This window comes from Oncorhynchus gorbuscha, unplaced genomic scaffold (genome assembly GCF_021184085.1).
Source record: "Oncorhynchus gorbuscha isolate QuinsamMale2020 ecotype Even-year unplaced genomic scaffold, OgorEven_v1.0 Un_scaffold_447, whole genome shotgun sequence".
Classification (NCBI taxonomy): domain Eukaryota; kingdom Metazoa; phylum Chordata; class Actinopteri; order Salmoniformes; family Salmonidae; genus Oncorhynchus; species Oncorhynchus gorbuscha.
The window spans coordinates 576,043-597,077 of record NW_025745291.1 but is presented as its reverse complement, the minus strand read 5'-3'; the positions used below and the strand labels follow the sequence as shown (position 1 = coordinate 597,077).

The following is a 21,035-nucleotide window of genomic DNA, read 5'->3' as shown; positions in this document are numbered from 1 at the left end:
GAAGTAATTATCTTACTCATGACAGCTAATACATGGAACGCTGATACCCAAATGCTTAGCAACAAGGTCGGTCAGTCACCATGACGATACTGATAAGGACCAATGCATGTGCACTCCACAGGTGGTCATCACACATCCATTACATTCCTAATGATTCAATCAAACATTGCAAACTCACTGGCTAATGTTTTCTGATTGCATTCCTATAACTAATTACAATCACTTACCACTCTATTAGATTTGGCTCAATAGGTGACAGTGTTTGTAAGGTGTTATAAGGCTATTTTAGGCTGTGTACTCATTTAGGCTTCATCTCTGTACATTCCTTAAGGCAATACCACTGTAGGTGGGATGTTACTGTGAGGTTTCACTTATCAAGTCCATCTGGCCTGTTTTACACACACACACGCACACACACGCGCACACACACACACACTCACACACACCACGTGAACAGTTCAGCTGGGTACAGAATAGATCACACCTTCTCCACAGGGAGTGGACAGCGGCCGTATTACTATAGCTCTTGGCCCAGGCTTTAATTCATTTTTAAATATTTTTTAAAAATGTAACCTTTATTTAACTAGGCAAGTCAGTTAAGAACTTAAGAACAAATTCTTATTTACAATGAAGGCCTTACCAGAAGGTAAAAAGCCTCCTGTGGGGACGGAGGCTGGGATTAAAAATATACATAAATAAATATAGGACAAAACACACATCACGACGCAACACTACATAAAGAAAGACCTAAGACAACAACATAGCAAGGCAGCAACACATGACAACACAGCATGGTAGCAACACAACATGACTACAACACGGTAGCAAAACAACATGGTAGCAGCACAAAACATGGTACAAACATTATCGGGCACAGACAACAGCACAAAGGGCAAGAAGATAGAGACAACAATACATCACACAAAGCAGCCACAACTGTCAGTAAGAGTGTCCATGATTGAGTCTTTGAATGAAGAGATGGAGATAAAACTGTCCAGTTTGAGTGTTTGTTGCAGCTCGTTCCAGTCGCTAGCTGCAGCGAACTGTAAAGACGAGCGACCCAGGGATGTGTGTGCTTTGGGGACCTTTAATAGAATGTGACTGGCAGAACGGGTGTTGTATGCGGAGGATGAGGGCTGCAGTAGATATATCAGATAGGGGGGAGTGAGGCCTTTTTTACTGCAGTCACAATGAGATGAATAACCCCGTTGCTATGGCGAGCTGGCTTTGGGACTATATTCTGCCACTTGTGTTAAGGCGAGCTGTCAGTCAAAGTGGCTTTTAATCTTTTAGTTTCTTCCATTCTCCTTCAGGGAGACCCAGGGCCTTCTGGTGTGCTGACTCATTGTGTGGTGTGCTGACTGCCTTTTCATAAAACAAGAAAAAAGTGTGTGTGTGTGTGTGTGTGTGTGTGTGTGTGTGTGTGTGTGTGTGTGTGTGTGTGTGTGTGTGTGTGTGTGTGTGTGTGTGTGTGTGTGTGTGTGTGTGTGTGTGTGTGTGTGTGTGTGTGTGTGTGTGTGTGTGTGTGTGTGTGTGTCTGTCTGTGTCTGTGTGTCGTGCGTGTGTGTGTGTGCGTGCGTGTATGTGTGTCGTGCGTGCGTGTGTGTGTGCGTGCGTGCGTGCGTGTGTGTGTGCCTTCTTCTTCTGCCCACCACAGTATGAGAACAGCCGGTTGTTTTTGAATGGTTCATATTGTAATGTATGTTTGATACCTCTCTACACAGGTGTGTGTGTATTGGGATGTTGGAGTTCTCTGACTCCTGAATCTGATAGATATGGTAGTAGGTGGATGGTAGTATGACACTCAGTGCCAGGAAGAGAGCTTTGGTTCTGGCTGTGGGCTGAAGGGGCATCTCTACACTCCTCAGGTCGGAGTTCAATTCTGTTCTCATTCATGTTTGGATATCAAACAAATATCATATTGAAAAATAAATGGATACCAAAAACGATTTCTTATTTCACTTTTATCATATTAGTATTTGTAGTTGTTTATTTCTGTGTTTAGAATGCACATGAATAGATACTAATGAATGAATAATCAGACACGTGTATCTATAGGTACATGCAGTGGTCATGGCTCTGTAATCCATTGTGAAACAGTAGAATATAAAACAACATGTTCTGATGAAGATCATTCCTGTTTTGTTGGGTTTCAAAGGCGTGGCTACTGGGCGTGGCTACTGGGCGTGGCTACTGGGCGTGGCTACTGGGCGTGGCTACTGGGCTTGGCTACTGGGCATGGCTACTGGGCGTGGCTACTGGGCGTGGCTACTGGGCTTGGATACTGGGCGTGGCTACTGGGCGTGGCTACTGGGCGTGGCTACTGGGCTTGGCTACTGGGCGTGGCTACTGGGCGTGGCTACTGGGCGTGGCTACTGGGCATGGCTACTGGGCGTGGCTACTGGGCGTGGCTACTGGGCATGGCTACTGGGCATGGCTACTGGCCGTGGCTACTGGCCGTGGCTACTGGGCGTGGCTACTGGGCGTGGCTACTGGGCGTGGCTACTGGGCTTGGCTACTGGGTGTGGCTACTGGGCGTGGCTACTGGGCATGGCTACTGGGCGTGGCTACTGGGCGTGGCTACTGGGCGTGGCTACTGGGCATGGCTACTGGGCATGGCTACTGGGCATGGCTACTGGGCGTGGCTACTGGCCGTGGCTGTCTAGATCAAATACAGCCTTTTCTATGAAGCCCTTTATATACATCTATTCAGTTCATGTAAAGACTTGGCTGGTGCCCTAAGCTACATTACAGATGTTGTTGCATTGATTTTGACATACGAAGTATTTATTTTGTGTCCTCCGTGCTCTACACAACATTAGCCCTCTCTTGGTTGGCCACTTTGTGGTTTACAACATTACAGTGCATGTTTTCAATTGGAATTTCTAGGGTTATCGATGAGCCACAGTACAATGTTAAATAGCCTTTGCTTTGTTTCAGTAGTAGGCTTCTGAGAGGTCCTTCACTCATACCGCCAGTGTCCATCAAACAACAACCATCACAGAAAGATTACAGTCTTAGGATGCTGTTGGGTATCTCTGCTTGTCGTTTGCCCCAGTTCAGTGTCCCCTCCATCATGGCTCCCCTATCAGATAAGCTGGAGTTCGTTTTCCAAGAGGTCAGGTTGATCCCTAGAAGCTGGCCTTGGGTCAGTTTTGCGTTTCCACCGCTAATGATTCAGTTTAGAATTTTGGCAGGGCAAACTGATCCTAGATCTGTATTCTGTACCCAGGGGCACCTTCACCCACGATGATACAGTTACACGATTCCCTGGCAGCATTTACCGCTCCACACCACTAGGGCAGTCATGAGCAGAGTGACCAGCACAGGCACTCCAATGAAAGGCCCCAAGATACGTATAGGAGGGTCCCGAAGCAGCCTGCCGGTCAGAGCGCAGTCGTGAAAGTAGTCCCGGTGGAGGCGTATGAAGAGTTGGTCTATCTGCTGGTTGGGCCAGAAGCAGTGCATCTTGAGTGCCACAAAATAGGTGCAGTTGGTCAGTTCCTCGTAAGGCCTGCAAGTGGGGATAAAACATTGAAACTAGGGGGCAGCATGAGAAAACTTTTAAATACAGGGCATTCGGGAAGTATTCAGACCCCTTGATTTTTCCCAAATTTTGTTACATTACAGTCTTATTCTAAAATAGATTAAAATAATAATAATCAGCATCAATCTACACACAATACCCCATAATGACAAAGAGAAAACTGTCTAAAAAAAAAGAAGAGAAATACCTTATTTACATAAGTATTCAGACCCTATGCTATGAGACTCGAAATTGAGCTCATGTGCATCCTGCTTCCATTGATCATCTTTGAGATGTTTCTACAACTTGATTGTAGACCATCTGTGTGGAATTCAGTTGATTGGACATGATTTGGAAAGGCACACACCTGTCTATATAAGGTCACACAGTCAGAGCAAACGCCAAACCATGAGTTTGAAGGAATTGCCGTAGAGCTCCAAGACAGGATTATGTCGAGGCACAGATCTGGGGAAGGGTACCAAAACATTTCTGAAGCATTGAAGGTCCCCAAGAACGCAGTGGCCCCCATCATTCTTAAATGGAAAAAGTTTGCATCCACCAAGACTCTTCCTAGAGCTGGCTGCCCGGCCAAACTGAGCAATCAGGGGAGAATGGGCTTAGGTGACAAAGAACCCGATGGTCACTCTGACAGAGCTCCAGAGTTCCTCTGTGGAGATGGGAGAACTTTCCAGAAGGATAGCCATCTCTGCTGCACTCCAGCAATCAGGCCTTTATAGTAGAGGGGCCAGACGGAAGCTACTCCTCAGTAAAAGACACATGACAGCCCGCTTGGTGTTTGCCAAAACACTCTCAGACCATGAGAAACAAGATCGTCTGGTCTGATGAAACCAAAATTGAACTCTTTGGCCTGAATGTCAAGCGTCACGTCTGGAGGAAACATGGCACCATCCCGACGGTGAAGCATGGTGGGAGCAGCATCATGCTGATTGGATGTTTTTCAGCGGCAGGGACTGGAAGACTAGTCAGGATCGAGGCAAAGATGAACAGAGCAAAGTACAGAGAGATCCTTGATGAAAACCTGCTCCAGAGCACTCAGGACCTCAGACTGGACAACGACCCTAAGCTCACAGCCAAAACAACACAGCAGTGGCTTCAGGACAAGTCTCTGAATGTCCTTGAGTTGCCCAGCCAGAGCCCGGACTTGAACCCGATCGAACATCTCTGGAGAGACCTGAAAATAGCTGTGCAGCGATGCTCCCCATCCAACCTGACAGAGCTTGAGAGGATCAGCAGAGAAGAATGGGAGAAACTCCCCAAATACAGCTTGTAACGTCATACCCAGGAAGACACAATGCAAAAGTTGCAAAAGTTACATAAATGTGATATTTCCGTTTTTCTTTTTAAAATAAATTAGCAAAAATGTCTACAAACCATTTTTTTCTTTGTCATTATGGCGTACTGTGTGTAGATTGATGAAAACAAAAACATTTAATCAATTTTAGAATTAGGCTGTAATGTAAAAAATGCATCAAAATAGCCATTCCTCAAAACATGTCTGAAAAGTGATTCTTTGAAAACAGGTCTGTTTCTGTCTCCAACCGACGGAGTGGGAAAAGGCAAACTAGCAGCTTGAATTACCAGCGGGCTGAGCACAGCTAAATATAACTACCATAGCTAGGTGGTAGGGATTAGCACAGCTAAATATAGACACCATAGCTAGGTGGTAGGGGTTAGCACAGCTAAATATAACTACCATAGCTAGGTGGTAGTGGTTAGCACAGCTAAATATAACTACCATAGCTAGGTGGTAGGGGTTAACACAGCTAAATATAGATACCATAGCTAGGTGGTAGGGGATAGCACAGCTAAATATAACTACCATAGCTAGGTGGTAGTGGTTAGCACAGCTAAATATAGATACCATAGCTGGTGGTAGGGGTTAGCACAGCTAAATATAACTACCATAGCTAGGTGGTAGGGGTTAGCACAGCTAAATATAACTACCATAGCTAGGTGGTAGGGGTTAGCACAGCTAAATATAGATACCATAGCTAGGTGGTAGGGCTTAGCACAGCTAAATATAACTACCATAGCTAGGTGGTAGGGATTAGCACAGCTAAATATACAGTAGATACCATAGCTGGTGGTAGGGGTTAGAGAGGGGACATACCACACACCTAAATATAATTACCATAGTTGGTGGTAGGGGTTAGCACGGCTAAATATAACTACCATAGCTAGGTGGTAGGGGTTAGCACAGCTAAATATAACTACCATAGCTGGTGGTAGGGGTTAGAAAGGGACATACCATACAGCTAAATATAACTACCATACTGGTGGTAGGGGTTAGAGAGGGGACATACCACACACCTAAATATAACTACCAGAGCTGGTGGTAGGGGTTAGAGAGGGGACATACCACACACCTAAATATAACTACCATAGCTGGTGGTAGGGGTTAGAGAGGGGACATACCACACACCTAAATATAACTACCATAGCTGGTGGTAGGGGTTAGAGAGGGGACATACCACACACCTAAATATAACTACCATACTGGTGGTAGGGGTTAGAGAGGGGACACACCACACACCTAAATATAACTACCATAGCTGGTGGTAGGGGTTAGAGAGGGACATACCACACACCTAAATATAACTACCATAGCTAGGTGGTAGGGGTTAACACAGCTAAATATAGATACCATAGCTAGGTGGTAGGGGATAGCACAGCTAAATATAACTACCATAGCTAGGTGGTAGTGGTTAGCACAGCTAAATATAGATACCATAGCTGGTGGTAGGGGTTAGCACAGCTAAATATAACTACCATAGCTAGGTGGTAGGGGTTAGCACAGCTAAATATAACTACCATAGCTAGGTGGTAGGGGTTAGCACAGCTAAATATAGATACCATAGCTAGGTGGTAGGGCTTAGCACAGCTAAATATAACTACCATAGCTAGGTGGTAGGGATTAGCACAGCTAAATATACAGTAGATACCATAGCTGGTGGTAGGGGTTAGAGAGGGGACATACCACACACCTAAATATAATTACCATAGTTGGTGGTAGGGGTTAGCACGGCTAAATATAACTACCATAGCTAGGTGGTAGGGGTTAGCACAGCTAAATATAACTACCATAGCTGGTGGTAGGGGTTAGAAAGGGGACATACCATACAGCTAAATATAACTACCATACTGGTGGTAGGGGTTAGAGAGGGGACATACCACACACCTAAATATAACTACCAGAGCTGGTGGTAGGGGTTAGAGAGGGGACATACCACACACCTAAATATAACTACCATAGCTGGTGGTAGGGGTTAGAGAGGGGACATACCACACACCTAAATATAACTACCATAGCTGGTGGTAGGGGTTAGAGAGGGGACATACCACACACCTAAATATAACTACCATACTGGTGGTAGGGGTTAGAGAGGGGACACACCACACACCTAAATATAACTACCATAGCTGGTGGTAGGGGTTAGAGAGGGGACATACCACACACCTAAATATAACTACCATAGCTAGGTGGTAGGGGTTAACACAGCTAAATATAGATACCATAGCTAGGTGGTAGGGGATAGCACAGCTAAATATAACTACCATAGCTAGGTGGTAGTGGTTAGCACAGCTAAATATAGATACCATAGCTGGTGGTAGGGGTTAGCACAGCTAAATATAACTACCATAGCTAGGTGGTAGGGGTTAGCACAGCTAAATATAACTACCATAGCTAGGTGGTAGGGGTTAGCACAGCTAAATATAGATACCATAGCTAGGTGGTAGGGCTTAGCACAGCTAAATATAACTACCATAGCTAGGTGGTAGGGATTAGCACAGCTAAATATACAGTAGATACCATAGCTGGTGGTAGGGGTTAGAGAGGGGACATACCACACACCTAAATATAATTACCATAGTTGGTGGTAGGGGTTAGCACGGCTAAATATAACTACCATAGCTAGGTGGTAGGGGTTAGCACAGCTAAATATAACTACCATAGCTGGTGGTAGGGGTTAGAAAGGGGACATACCATACAGCTAAATATAACTACCATACTGGTGGTAGGGGTTAGAGAGGGGACATACCACACACCTAAATATAACTACCAGAGCTGGTGGTAGGGGTTAGAGAGGGGACATACCACACACCTAAATATAACTACCATAGCTGGTGGTAGGGGTTAGAGAGGGGACATACCACACACCTAAATATAACTACCATAGCTGGTGGTAGGGGTTAGAGAGGGGACATACCACACACCTAAATATAACTACCATACTGGTGGTAGGGGTTAGAGAGGGGACACACCACACACCTAAATATAACTACCATAGCTGGTGGTAGGGGTTAGAGAGGGGACATACCACACACCTAAATATAACTACCATAGCTAGGTGGTAGGGGTTAGAGAGGGGTGTGACGACCCTCCCACTCTGTCTGCCGTATTCTGTCTTTGTTCTTGTTTCCTTATTAGGATGCCGGTGGGCGGAGTTGAGAGGGTCGTCAGCTATATGGGAAACACCTGGGCCAGGTGTCTCCCAGGATAAATAGACCTCTTCCACATTCATGGAGGAGACTCTCTCCATGCAGACACCTGTTGTAGATTCTGTTGTGGTTCTTGGTGGCCTTTTGTTTGTTTGCTTTGGCACCTTTCATCACCCTGCATTATCACATTCATGCATGCAAAACACTCACTTACACTACTGATTACTGATTACACACACCATTGTATATTATACTTAGTTACTTATTTAATAAATATAGATTTTGCTACTCCTTATCTCCACGTTGTCTCCCTTTGTTACGGGCTTTGAGCCGGTTCGTGACAAGTGGGGCTCATCCGGGATCTTTGAACTATTGGTTTGGGAGACCGTGGAGGTACGTGTTTGGTTTGAATATGGTGTTTGAGTGTGATCGGCCCAGTATTGGTTGCCTTTGTTGTTTGGTTTGTGTGCTATGTTGGAGAGAGTATAATGGTTAGTTTCCAGGCCCTGCCTAGCCTGAACTCTTGTTCTACTTTCTGTTGGGACGTCAGTCTGAAGTGAGTAATCTGCTGTGTACCTCGGTGGGAGATTTGGGTAGGGTAGTGGAACTTGCTACCCGGAGCTATAGCCTTTTTCCCCTGATAGGTTTAGCGACGTGTTTCATTTTTGGAATATGTTGGGCATGGTTAATGTTTGTTATTTTTGTGTGGTGTCTGTGGACTGAGCAGTTGTCTCGGGGGGCACATCCGTGGCTTGGTGGAATTTGCCAGCATGCTGGGGAGTTCTATTTCCTTGCCAGCGGGCTACAGTGCGTAAATTCCCACCGCAAATCTGCACGAAGACTAGGTTGAGTTATTGTAGGTTTTGGGGAAGCTCCATATCTCATCTCTCTTCTGTGGTGCTCAGGGTGATTGTCAATTCTCGGGTTGTGTTCTGGTGTGCTCAGCAGAAGGGAAAGCGATAAAAAAAAATTTGTGTGATTATGGCGTCTTATGTAGATAAGTTCATTCGCTCTCCATCAGAGGAATTGTTAGATTTAGGTACTAAAGAACAGCTGTTGAAGGTCGCGGAACACTACAAGGTTGAGATTAGTGCTAAACGTCTAAAGAATTCTATTAGGTTGATATTGAAAGCCAATCTGATGGAGAGTGGTATTCTTGAAGTTACCACCGGGCCAGCCTCTGCTGAGGATTTGTTGTCTCCCCATAACGTTACAATGGCCATTCCATCGGTTAGTCCTAGTAGCCTTCTTTTTGAACAGCAGAAAGAACTGCTTTTGTTACAGCTAGAGCATGATCGTGAGAAGCTAGAGCATGATCGTGAGAAGCTAGAGCATGATCGTGTGAAATATGAAAAGGAATTGGCATTTAAACAAGATATGGAGCGTGCTAAAATCAAGTTGCAACAAGAACGTATAGAGTTGGTTAGGGAAGGAAAGATCTCAGGGGAGAGTTTGTTTTGGGAAGGTGACCCAGATTTACCTAGGGGTAGTTCCGCTTTTGGTCATGCCCCAGAGACATTTGATATTGTTGGGAACTTGCGGTTATTGCCTCGGTTTAATGAAAGGGACCCCGAGACATTCTTTTCGTTGTTTGAGCGGGTTGCTGACGCTAGGAGTTGGCCTGATTCTGACCGCACTTTAATGTTGCAGTGTGTGATGACTGGTAAAGCGCAGGAAGCATATTCAGCTCTTAGTGTACACGACAGTGCCAGTTATGATAAAGTTAAAACAGCTGTGTTACAGATTTATGAATTGGTCCCTGAGGCTTACCGTCAACGATTTAGAACTTTAAAAAGGGACGATAACCAGACTCATGTTGAGTTTGCGCGACAGTTATCTTTACAGTTTAATCGCTGGTGTTCCGCCTCTGCAGTTGTGACTTTCCAAGGGCTGTGTGATCTGATTATGTTAGAGCAATTTAAGGACACAATTCCTGATCGTATTGCCACTTATATTAATGAACAGAAAGTAAAGAATGTTGCTGAAGCTGCGGTTTTGGCGGACGAGTATGTGTTGACTCACAAAAGTGTCTTTGCAAAACCCCGTATTCGGAAAGAGTGGGGGCATTCGGATAGATTTGGGCTTCGCTCACCGAGATACTTTGGTTCTCGGGCAGAGTTCTATTCAACTAGGGTTGAACCTGACTCCCATGGTAAGGCTGACTTTGGGCAGGAGTGTCACTACTGTCAAGGTTCAGGTCATTGGAAAAACGAATGTCCACTTCTCAGGTCAAAGGGTGCTTACGCTAAATCTAAGCCTGCTGCGTTAGCTGCACCTGTTCCACATCAGTTCATTCTTGACTCATTTCCTCAGGCCCAGGAGAATGTGAAAGTCCATATTGATCCAGACTATTTACCTTTCATTACAGAAGGTTTTGTGTCTATGTTAGGAAGTAAAGACCTAGTGCCAGTGAAGATCCTGAGAGACACAGGTGCCTCTGAATCATTTGTGTTGGAGTCTGTGTTACCCTTTTCTGCTGAGACTGATTCGGGGAATAGTGTTCTAATTAGGGGAATAGGTTTGAACACTCTGTCAGTTCCATTGCATAAACTGATGTTGGATTGTGGGCTGGTGAAGGGTGAAGTTGTTGTGGGGGTGCGTCCTTCGTTGCCTATTGAGGGTATCGACGTTATCCTTGGGAATAACTTGGCAGGTGAGCGTGTATGGCCAGTCGTGTTTCCATCTCTAGTGGTTTCCACTAAGCCGTCATTTGTTGGGATTCCTGATGAGAGTGTACAGAGTTTCCCAGAGGTGTTCTCTGCGTGTGCAGTGACACGTTCTATGAGCCGTGGCGAACTAGTCACTGCGCCGACTAATGATAATAATACAAAGTATGTCACTGTCTTCCCTGTTATCCCGTTATCTGTAACCCGCTCAGATCTAATCAATGCTCAACGGGATGACCCCACGTTGGAAGAGTTGCGTGATCAAATTGTGCCTATAGAACAGTTGGGAGATGTCGCCCATGGCTATTTTCTCCAAGAGGATGTCCTGATGAGAAAGTGGGTGTCTCATGATAGTGTTTTTCTGGGGGAGGCAATTAGTCAAGTTGTTGTACCAGTTAAGCTTCGTGAGTTGGTGTTGGAAACTTCTCACAGCGACGTTGCTGGACATATGGGGGTGAGGAAAACCTACAATCACATATTAAGACATTTCTTTTGGCCTAGATTAAAGAGGGATGTTTCTGATTTTATCAAAACTTGTCACACATGTCAATTAACTGGTAAGCCTAATCAAGTTATTAAACCAGTACCATTGTTTCCTATTCCTGTACTCAGCCAACCTTTTGAGTATCTGATTATTGACTGTGTGGGTCCTCTGCCTCGTTCTAAAAAGGGTAGCAGTTACCTGTTCACTGTGATGTGTCAGACCACTAGGTTTCCTGCTGCCTATCCTCTCCGATCTATCACGACTAAATCGGTGTTAAAAGCTTTGACTCAGTTTCTCTCATTGTTTGGAATCCCTAAGGTCATTCAGAGTGATCAAGGATCTAATTTTACCTCTAATCTGTTTGGTCAGGTTCTTCAACAGCTCCATATTAAACACAATGTGTCTAGCGCCTATCACGCGCAAAGTCAAGGAGCACTGGAACGTTTCCATCAAACACTTAAGTCTTTGTTGAGAGCTTATTGTACTGAGATGGATAAGGATTGGGAGGAGGGGTTGCCTTGGTTACTGTTAGCCGCTAGGGAAGTTTCACAGGAGAGCACAGGTTTCAGTCCAAATGACCTTGTGTTTGGACATAGGGTGCGTGGACTTTTATCTGTTCTCCAGGATGACTGGAAGTCTCCCGAGCCTCCTCAGTCCCTGTGTTCGTATGTGTGTGATTTCCGGCGACGGCTGTATGCCGCTGGTGAAATGGCTAAAGAGAAGTTATCATCTTCACAGGAGAGGATGAAGGGCATATTTGATCGCCGAACTGAGCCTCGTCACTTTAGTCCAGGTGACCAGGTTCTTGCTCTGCTGCCAATTGTTGGTTCTCCTTTTCAAGCCAAATTTCAAGGTCCATATACAGTGGTGCGCCAGTACACTGAGCAAAATTATCTAGTTGCCACTCCAGAACGGAGGAAAGCACACCAGCTGTGCCATGTAAATCTGTTAAAACCCTATTATGCACGTTCCTCTGAGACTGAACAGTGGGATTCTACAGAGGACGGTAAACCTGTTCTTTTGGCTGATACCGTTGTTTCCTTGGGTTCTTGTCGTGCTAGACCTGTGCATGAGGAGGAAGATGTTCCTGGTCCTGACGATTGTATATTGCAGGGTAGATTGAAAAATTCAGAAACACTGGATATTTTAGACAGTCTTCTCACTCACCTACCTGTTGATGAGCGGAAAGAGATGGTTGGTCTGATTCAGAGATTTCCAGGTTTATTTTCTGATACACCTACACGTACAAACTTAATAGAACATGATATTGACATTGGAGGTGCTGACCCCATTCGTCAGCGGTTCTATAGAGTTTCTTCAGAGAAACTACGTTGTCTGGATGCTGAGGTCAAGTACATGCTGGAGAGTAAGATAGCAGAGCCTTCTTTCTCCAGTTGGGCTTCTCCCTGTATCTTGGTCAGTAAACCGGATGGAACAAACCGTTTTTGTACGGACTACCGTAAGGTAAACAGTGTCACAGAGCCAGATTCATTTCCTCTTCCTCGGATGGAGGACTGTGTTGATCAAGTCGGTGCAGCTAAGTTTGTGAGCAAATTTGACCTGTTAAAAGGCTATTGGCAGGTGCCACTGACGAGTAGGGCACGTGAAATCTCTGCCTTTATTACACCCTTTGGTCTGTACTCGTATTCAGTTATGAGTTTCGGTCTGCGCAATGCACCTGCCACTTTTCAGCGACTTATGAACAGGGTTGTCGCCGGTCTGACCGGGTGTGCTGTTTATTTGGACGATGTAGTGATCTATGCAGATACTTGGGAAGAACATCTGTCCCGTATTCAAGCCTTGTTCGAACGTCTGGCTGCGGGTCGCCTCACAATCAATCTGGCAAAATGTGAGTTTGCTCAGGCGACCATTACATACCTTGGAAAAGTGGTTGGGCAGGGTGAAGTGCGTCCTGTTCGGGCTAAAGTGGTGGCTATTGATGCTTTTCCACCACCAACTACTAAAAAGGAACTGATGCGTTTCTTGGGCATGATTGGTTATTACCGTAGTTTTTGTAATAACTTCTCTACTGTGGTCGCTCCCTTGACAGATATGCTGAAAGCTAAGGCTGTTTACGTTTGGTCTACTCGTTGTCAACACGCTTTTGAAGATTCAAAGAGGTTGCTTACCTCAACTCCAGTGCTGGCTGCTCCTCGCATGGATTTGTCATTTACCTTGCAGGTGGATGCTAGTCATGTGGGGGCAGGTGCAGTTTTGCTGCAAGCAGATGTGTCTGGGATTGAGAGGCCTGTTAGTTTCTTTTCTAAAAAGTTTAACGATTATCAGTTGAACTATTCGGTTATTGAAAAGGAAGCGCTAGCACTCATTTGGGCGCTACAACACTTCGAAGTGTATGTCGGGTCGGGGTAGTACCTATTGTGGTCTACACCGACCATAACCCCCTCACTTTTTTGAGGTCCATGATGTGTCCAAACCAGAGGATAATGCGATGGTGTTTATTTTTACAATCATTCCATCTCGATGTGAGGCACATCCGGGGGACTGAAAACGTGATTGCTGATGCGCTCTCTCGTGCGCCCTGTTCCTAATGTTTACGTGACTGACCATTGTTTCGTATTGTCATGTTCTCTCTGTCCTGTCTGCTCCCTCCTGGTCTTGTTTTCTTTCCTCTTAAATGTTGCTTCCTGTGCGAAGGTTGCTGAGGTCTGGGGAGGAGGTTGGCTGGGGCAAATTGTAAGTGTGAACACGTAAACCCTCATCAATTTGGGACGCAGAGGCCTGTGTCAATTTGGGACGCGGAGGCCTGTGTCAATTTGGGACGCGGAGGCCTGTGTCAATTTGGGACGCGGAGGCCTGTGTCAATTTGGGACGCGGAGGCCTGTGTCAATTTGGGACGCGGAGGCCTGTGTCAATTTGGGACGCGGAGGCCTGTGTCAATTTGGGACGCGGAGGCCTGTGTCAATTTGGGACGCGGGAGGCTGGTATGTTGTTCCGGGGTCCTTGTTGGTCCCCGGTTTTATGGGGGGGAATGTGACGACCCTCCCACTCTGTCTGCCGTATTCTGTCTTTGTTCTTGTTTCCTTATTAGGATGCCGGTGGGCGGAGTTGAGAGGGTCGTCAGCTATATGGGAAACACCTGGGCCAGGTGTCTCCCAGGATAAATAGACCTCTTCCACATTCATGGAGGAGACTCTCTCCATGCAGACACCTGTTGTAGATTCTGTTGTGGTTCTTGGTGGCCTTTTGTTTGTTTGCTTTGGCACCTTTCATCACCCTGCATTATCACATTCATGCATGCAAAACACTCACTTACACTACTGATTACTGATTACACACACCATTGTATATTATACTTAGTTACTTATTTAATAAATATAGATTTTGCTACTCCTTATCTCCACGTTGTCTCCCTTTGTTACGGGCTTTGAGCCGGTTCGTGACAGGGGACACACCACACACCTAAATATAACTACCATAGCTGGTGGTAGGGGTTAGAGAGGGGACACACCACACATCTAAATATAACTACCATAGCTGGTGGTTGGGGATAGAGAGGAGTCATACCACACACCTAAATATAACTACCATAGCTGGTGGTAGGGGTTAGAGAGGAGTCATACCACACACCTAAATATAACTACCATAGCTGGTGGTTGGGAATAAAGAGGGGACACACCACACACCTAAATATAACTACCATAGCTGTTGGTAGGGGATAGAGAGGAGACACACCACACACCCAAATATAACTACCATAGCTGGTGGTAGGGGTTAGAGAGGGGACATACCACACACCTAAATATAACGACCATAGCTGGTGGTAGGGGATAGAGAGAGGGGACATACCACACACCTACATATAACTACCATAGCTGGTGGTAGGGGTTAGAGAGGGGACACACCACACACCTAAATATAACTACCATAGCTGGTGGTAGGGGATAGAGAGGGGATATACCACACACCTAAATATAACTACCATAGCTGGTGGTTGGGGATAGAGAGTGGACATATCACACACCTAAATATAACTACCATAGCTGGTGGTAGGGGATAGAGAGGGGACACACCACACACCTAAATATAACTACCATAGCTGGTGGTAGGGGATAGAGAGGGGACACACCACACACCTAAATATAACTACCATAGCTGGTGGTAGGGGTTAGAGAGAGGACATACCACACACCTAAATATAACTACCATACTGGTGGTAGGGGTTAGAGAGGGGACATACCACACACCTAAATATAACTACCATAGCTGGTGGTAGGGGTTAGAGAGAGGACATACCACACACCTAAATATAACTACCATACTGGTGGTAGGGGATAGAGAGGGGACACACCACACACCTAAATATAACTACCATACTGGTGGTAGGGGTTAGAGAGGGGTCATACCAGCAGTGGAACTCCCAACATCATACCAGGGGAGCTACACAGCAGCATGACTGAGTGAATATAATTAGAGCTAAGACACACTGAAGTGCCTTTGGTCTCCTGATAATATCAGAGGTGTTTCGACTGAGTAAAGTTGATTAAATGTTTACTTAATTGGAAACTTTGTTCTAAAAGAGAGTAGATGAATTCAGTGTTATTTCTGACTCTGTTTGACACTGGAAACCCCAAAGGTGACTACTGTTCAACTTCTAATAGGGCATGTGGTCCTGACCTGGCCATGAACACACACACACACACACACACACACACACACACACACACACACACACACACACACACACACACACACACACACACACACACACACACACACACACACACACACACACACACACACACCAAGTCCAGAGGGGCTGGTTGGCCAAATATTTGTTTATGCAAAGTTCTGTCTCTTTCTCAATCCCTCTCTTCCTCTTCGTTTTTTCTATCCACACGCAAAACAGAGTTGACCTGCTCACTAAATCTATCTATCTATCTCTCTCTCTCTCTCTCTCTCTCTCTCTCTCTCTCTCTCTCTCTCTCTCTCTCTCTCTCTCTCTCTCTCTCTCTCTCTCTCTCTCTCTCTCTCTCTCTCTCTCTCTCTCTCTCGCTCTCTCTCTCTCTCTCTCTCTCTCTCTCTCCCACCTCTCTCTATCTCTCTCTTCCTCTCTCTCCCACCTCTCTCTCTTTCTCTCTCCTTCTCTCTCCCACCTCTCTCTCTCTCTCTCTCCCTCCATCTCTCTCTCTTCTTCCCTCCCTACCCAGCTAACAATTCTAGGGAGAGAGAAAGAGAACATTTTTGTGATGTTACCAGTAATGTTCTCATAATGTTTGAGTGACCAGTTTTCCATTAGTCTGGGGAACATTCTATCTATGCTAACAAAAAACCTTCAGAGAACCTTTTCAGCATGTTTTGGTGATAACGTTAGGAGAACGTTCCCTTATTATCAAGCAGAATTATCTAGAACATGGTTTTTAGAATATACAACATTAATGTTCTAGACACGTTTCATGGGAACGCTGCAGGAACCTTTCTGTGTATAAGTTGTCAGGACATTGCCTGATGGTCCCAAAGAAATGTTCTCCAAAGAAAATATATTTTTTTATTACACATCACACCTTGTTGCTATTGCCAAGCCCATCAAGGCCCTAATTGGTGAACCACAGATCCATTCACAGCTCGTTCTGTCTGTTGGCAAGGTTACACACAGACAGTGCTTTTAACATAGTGTTTTCAACTTACATATTTGACACACATGATTCCATTGTGCATGTTCATTCATACAGCAATTATTATTCAATATGTTCACACCTTTGATTTGAACTCACAACCTCATGGTTCACAACATTTAGATGGTGTTGCTAAACCACATCTGTGTTAGTTGTCAGTTCATTTGACTATTCTCTCATCAGTGATTGGATAGTTGTCAGTTCATTTGACTATTCTCTCATCAGTGATTGGATAGTTGTCAGTTCATTTGACTATTCTCTCATCAGTGATTGGATAGTTGTCAGTTCATTTGACTATTCTCTCATCAGTGATTGGATAGTTGTCAGGTCATTGGACTATTCTCTCATCAGTGATTGGATAGTTGTCAGTTCATTTTACTATTCTCTCATCAGTGATTGGATAGTTGTCAGTTCATTTGACTATTCTCTCATCAGTGATTGGATAGTTGTCAGTTAATTTGACTATTCTCTCATCAGTGATTGGATAGTTGTCAGTTCATTTGACTATTCTCTCATCAGTGATTGGATAGTTGTCAGTTCATTTGACTATTCTCTCATCAGTGATTGGATAGTTGTCAGTTCATTTGACTATTCTCTCATCAGTGATTGGATAGTTGTCAGTTCATTTGACTATTCTCTCATCAGTGATTGGATAGTTGTCAGTTCATTTGACTATTCTCTCATCAGTGATTGGATAGTTGTCAGTTAATTTGACTATTCTCTCATCAGTGATTGGATAGTTGTCAGTTCATTTGACTATTCTCTCATCAGTGATTGGATAGTTGTCAGTTCATTTGACTATTCTCTCATCAGTGATTGGATAGTTGTCAGTTCATTTGACTATTCTCTCATCAGTAATTGGATAGTTGTCAGTTAATTTGACTATTCTCTCATCAGTAATTGGATAGTTGTCAGTTAATTTGACTATTCTCTCATCAGTGATTGGATAGTTGTCAGTTAATTTGACTATTCTCTCATCAGTGATTGGATAGTTGTCAGTTCATTTGACTATTCTCTCATCAGTGATTGGATAGTTGTCAGTTCATTTGACTATTCTCTCATCAGTGATTGGATAGTTGTCAGTTAATTTGACTATTCTCTCATCAGTGATTTGATAGTTGTCAGTTCATTTGACTATTCTCTCATCAGTGATTGGATAGTTGTCAGTTCATTTGACTATTCTCTCATCAGTGATTGGATAGTTGTCAGTTCATTTGACTATTCTCTCATCAGTAATTTGTTAGTTGTCTAATGATGGTGGAACATATTAAAATGTTTGAATGAAAACTGGACACGGGACTGTTCTTGCATGTGCTTATTGGGCCAGTATAGTTAGGCCCTGTCCAGAAGAAACACTAAACCCTTCTCCCTAGGCAATTGTTTAGATCTGAGACAACTTGATAGGTGTAAGCAATAGGATGAATCTCAGCTCTGTTAAAAGTACACTCCAGACAAACTATTATTGATCCTAGTGATTCAGGAGGATCATTAAAACAGGTTGACATGCCCCACCATCATTACACAACTATACTGAATGTCCTTCAATTGCTGAAATAAGTCAATCAAATCATTGATTAAAGAACAGTCATATTAACTGAAAGATGGTGGTGAAGCAGGAAGATCTGAGTACTCTGAACCTAAACGTTGTAAATTTAAATCCCAGTTGAGGACATGTTGAATAATAACCACTCTATAAAATAACATGCATAATTTCATTATGTGTGTCAAAGTGTGTCAAATATCTAAGTTGAAAACATTCTATGCGTGAGCATCCTTAACTTTGAAACAGACAAAGAACGATGAACGGATCAGTGGTTCACCAATCAGGGCCTTGATTAGCTCTGCAACAGTAATACATGTTCACCAATCAGGGCCTTGATTAGCTCTGCAACAGTAATACATGTTCACCAATCAGGGCCTTGATTGGCTCTGCAACAGTAATACATGTTCACCAATCAGGGCCTTGATTGGCTCTGCAACAGTAATACATGTTCACCAATCAGGGCCTTGATAGACTCTGCAACAGTAATACATGTTCACCAATCAGGGCCTTGATTGGCTCTGCAACAGTAATACATGTTCTGGGGTCACATGCTCTGGCAACTCTCCCATGAAACATGTCTAAAACATGAATATCTCATGTTCTGAGAACATGGCAACCACGTTTGATGGAATGTCCTCCTAAACCACAGAAACCTGGTCGCATGAACGTTTCTGCCATGTTTCCATGACATGTGTCTAGAACATTCACAGCTTAAGTTCTGAGAACATAGTAACCACTTTCTGGGTCAATTTGATTTCACATTAAGGGATTGGTCTCTTGGAAACATTCCTGGCACATCACAGGAACATTCCTATGAGGAATCCTTCTATCTGTGTGTCTGTTATGGCGATAGACATGTAAACACTCTCCAGATGGAACGGTCTTGTAAAGACAAGGACCTCTGCTAAACTGGCAGAGCATCATTTGCAAGTAATACTGACAAATAATACAGTGATATAATTCAAGAAAATTTCATTGAACTCAACTCTATTTTTATTTAGGATGAATCAAATGTAGGTGAATAATATAGATTATACTGACTGAAAAGTGTCGGACCAGCTGCACCACATGCTCTGGTCCAGGGCCTCCATGTCCAGAGTGAACTTGGTCACACAGAAGTCAGAGATGGCCCACCCGTAGGCATCGCTGCAGCCACTCACTGGGGGAATGGCCCTCCCATAGGCATCGCTGCAGCCGCTCACTTGGGAAAGCCACGGGCTGCTTCAGAGGGAAGGAACATGTCATCAGATTGTAGTGTAGTTGTTGGAAGCAATCAGGAGGCAGCAAGTTTATGAAACAGGGGCTAAATGTGTCAAGCGTCTAAGAGTAGGAGTGATGATTTAGGATCAGTTTTGCCTTTAAGATCATAAACAATAAGATTATATGGACAGGGGGCACCAGATCCTAGATCAGCAGTCTCACTCTGAGACTCTTGATGCATACAGACGAAGATCTTTACTCAAATACCCTTTGTTAATAAGTGTTTGATTGAGCCTGCCTGGAGTACCGGATAGGCAAGGTTTGCACTTTTGGGACCATTCCGTTGCACTAGGCAAGCTCAATCTAATGCAGCTTGAAGTATTTTAAAGACAACAAGTACTATTTGAACCCATGTCTTGAAGGAAACATCCTAACCTGACCAGTACGGACCACCAGAATAGACTGTCCCAGTCTGTCATTCATGCTTCAAGATGTCCACCATTGTCCCTGTACTCAAGCAAACAAAGCTAACCTGCCTAAATGACTATCGCTCTGCCTATAGCACTCAGTGTTTTCATCATGAAGTGATTTGAGAGGCTGGTCAAGGGCCACATCAGCTCCACCTTACCTGAAACCCTGGCCCATTCGGATGTGCATACCGACCTAACAGATCCACAGATGACGCAATCGCCAGTGTTCTGAACACGCCCCTATCCCACTTGGATGTGCTGTGAGAATGCTGTTCATCGACTACAGTTCACCACCTATTGACATTGATGGGGCTGCAGTGGAGAGGGTCCAAAGTTCCACTCTGCCAGGGCTCCACCCTCCCCCTGTAGAAGGTCTCCTTGCTGTCTGTAAATGAGCGCTAAGCCACCCAATGTCCACTTACAAGGTCATCTACGCACTAACACAATGTTAGGCAGTCCAAGGTAGAGGATTGTCCATGTAGATAAATGTCCAGCTGGTACGTTGGTGTGGAGCCCCAGGGGTTTACAGAGGTGTTCTCAACCGGAACTCTGGAATGCAACCAAATGGTTCAGATAGGGGTGGGGGGGGTCTGTAACTCTACCAGCTATGGCTGATTGGGTACCCTGGCAACCTGGTCCCTAACATAGAGGTGTGAAGTGCCCCCTGCCTGGACGAAAAAAGTCAGGCTAAAGTCGGGGCTCAGTACTTGGTAGCCTACCTCAGCTGTAAGAAGTCCCAAATGTTGTCTCTTAAGTGCCAAAGCAATGAAGAGGGTTTGAAAGGTTGATGTCTGAGAGTTTCATGATTAAAGTTAGATGTTTTTGTACAGACAGCACAAAGCACTTTATGGGAAACTCAGTGTCAAATCAAATCAAATCAAATCAAATTAAATCAAATTTTATTTGTCCCAGATCTGTTTTTGCTCTTTCCTTCTCCATTGCTGTCCTTGTCAAGTCAAACATGGTCGTCATGGCAACGAGCACCAAGTTGGCATGATAGCACAACCAGACTGACGCTCAGGCTACTGTACGGGTTCTCCTGACTTCCTCTA

The 21,035-nt window shown here is 44.6% G+C and overlaps 2 protein-coding genes across 3 annotated transcripts in view; one reads left to right on the top strand and one right to left on the bottom strand.

Moving 5' to 3' along the window:
• The window catches only part of LOC124018237 (putative methyltransferase DDB_G0268948), a 212,118-nt gene that overhangs the window by 25,963 nt on the left and 165,120 nt on the right, over window positions 1-21,035 (top strand). The window lies entirely within an intron of this gene.
• LOC124018240 (receptor activity-modifying protein 1-like) lies at window positions 2,535-19,515 on the bottom strand (the record flags this gene model as incomplete). The annotated part of the gene is made up of 2 exons (XM_046333503.1): window positions 2,535-3,514; window positions 19,355-19,515. Coding segments are annotated over 2 exons (417 nt in total), but the record flags the coding sequence as incomplete, so codon positions are not given.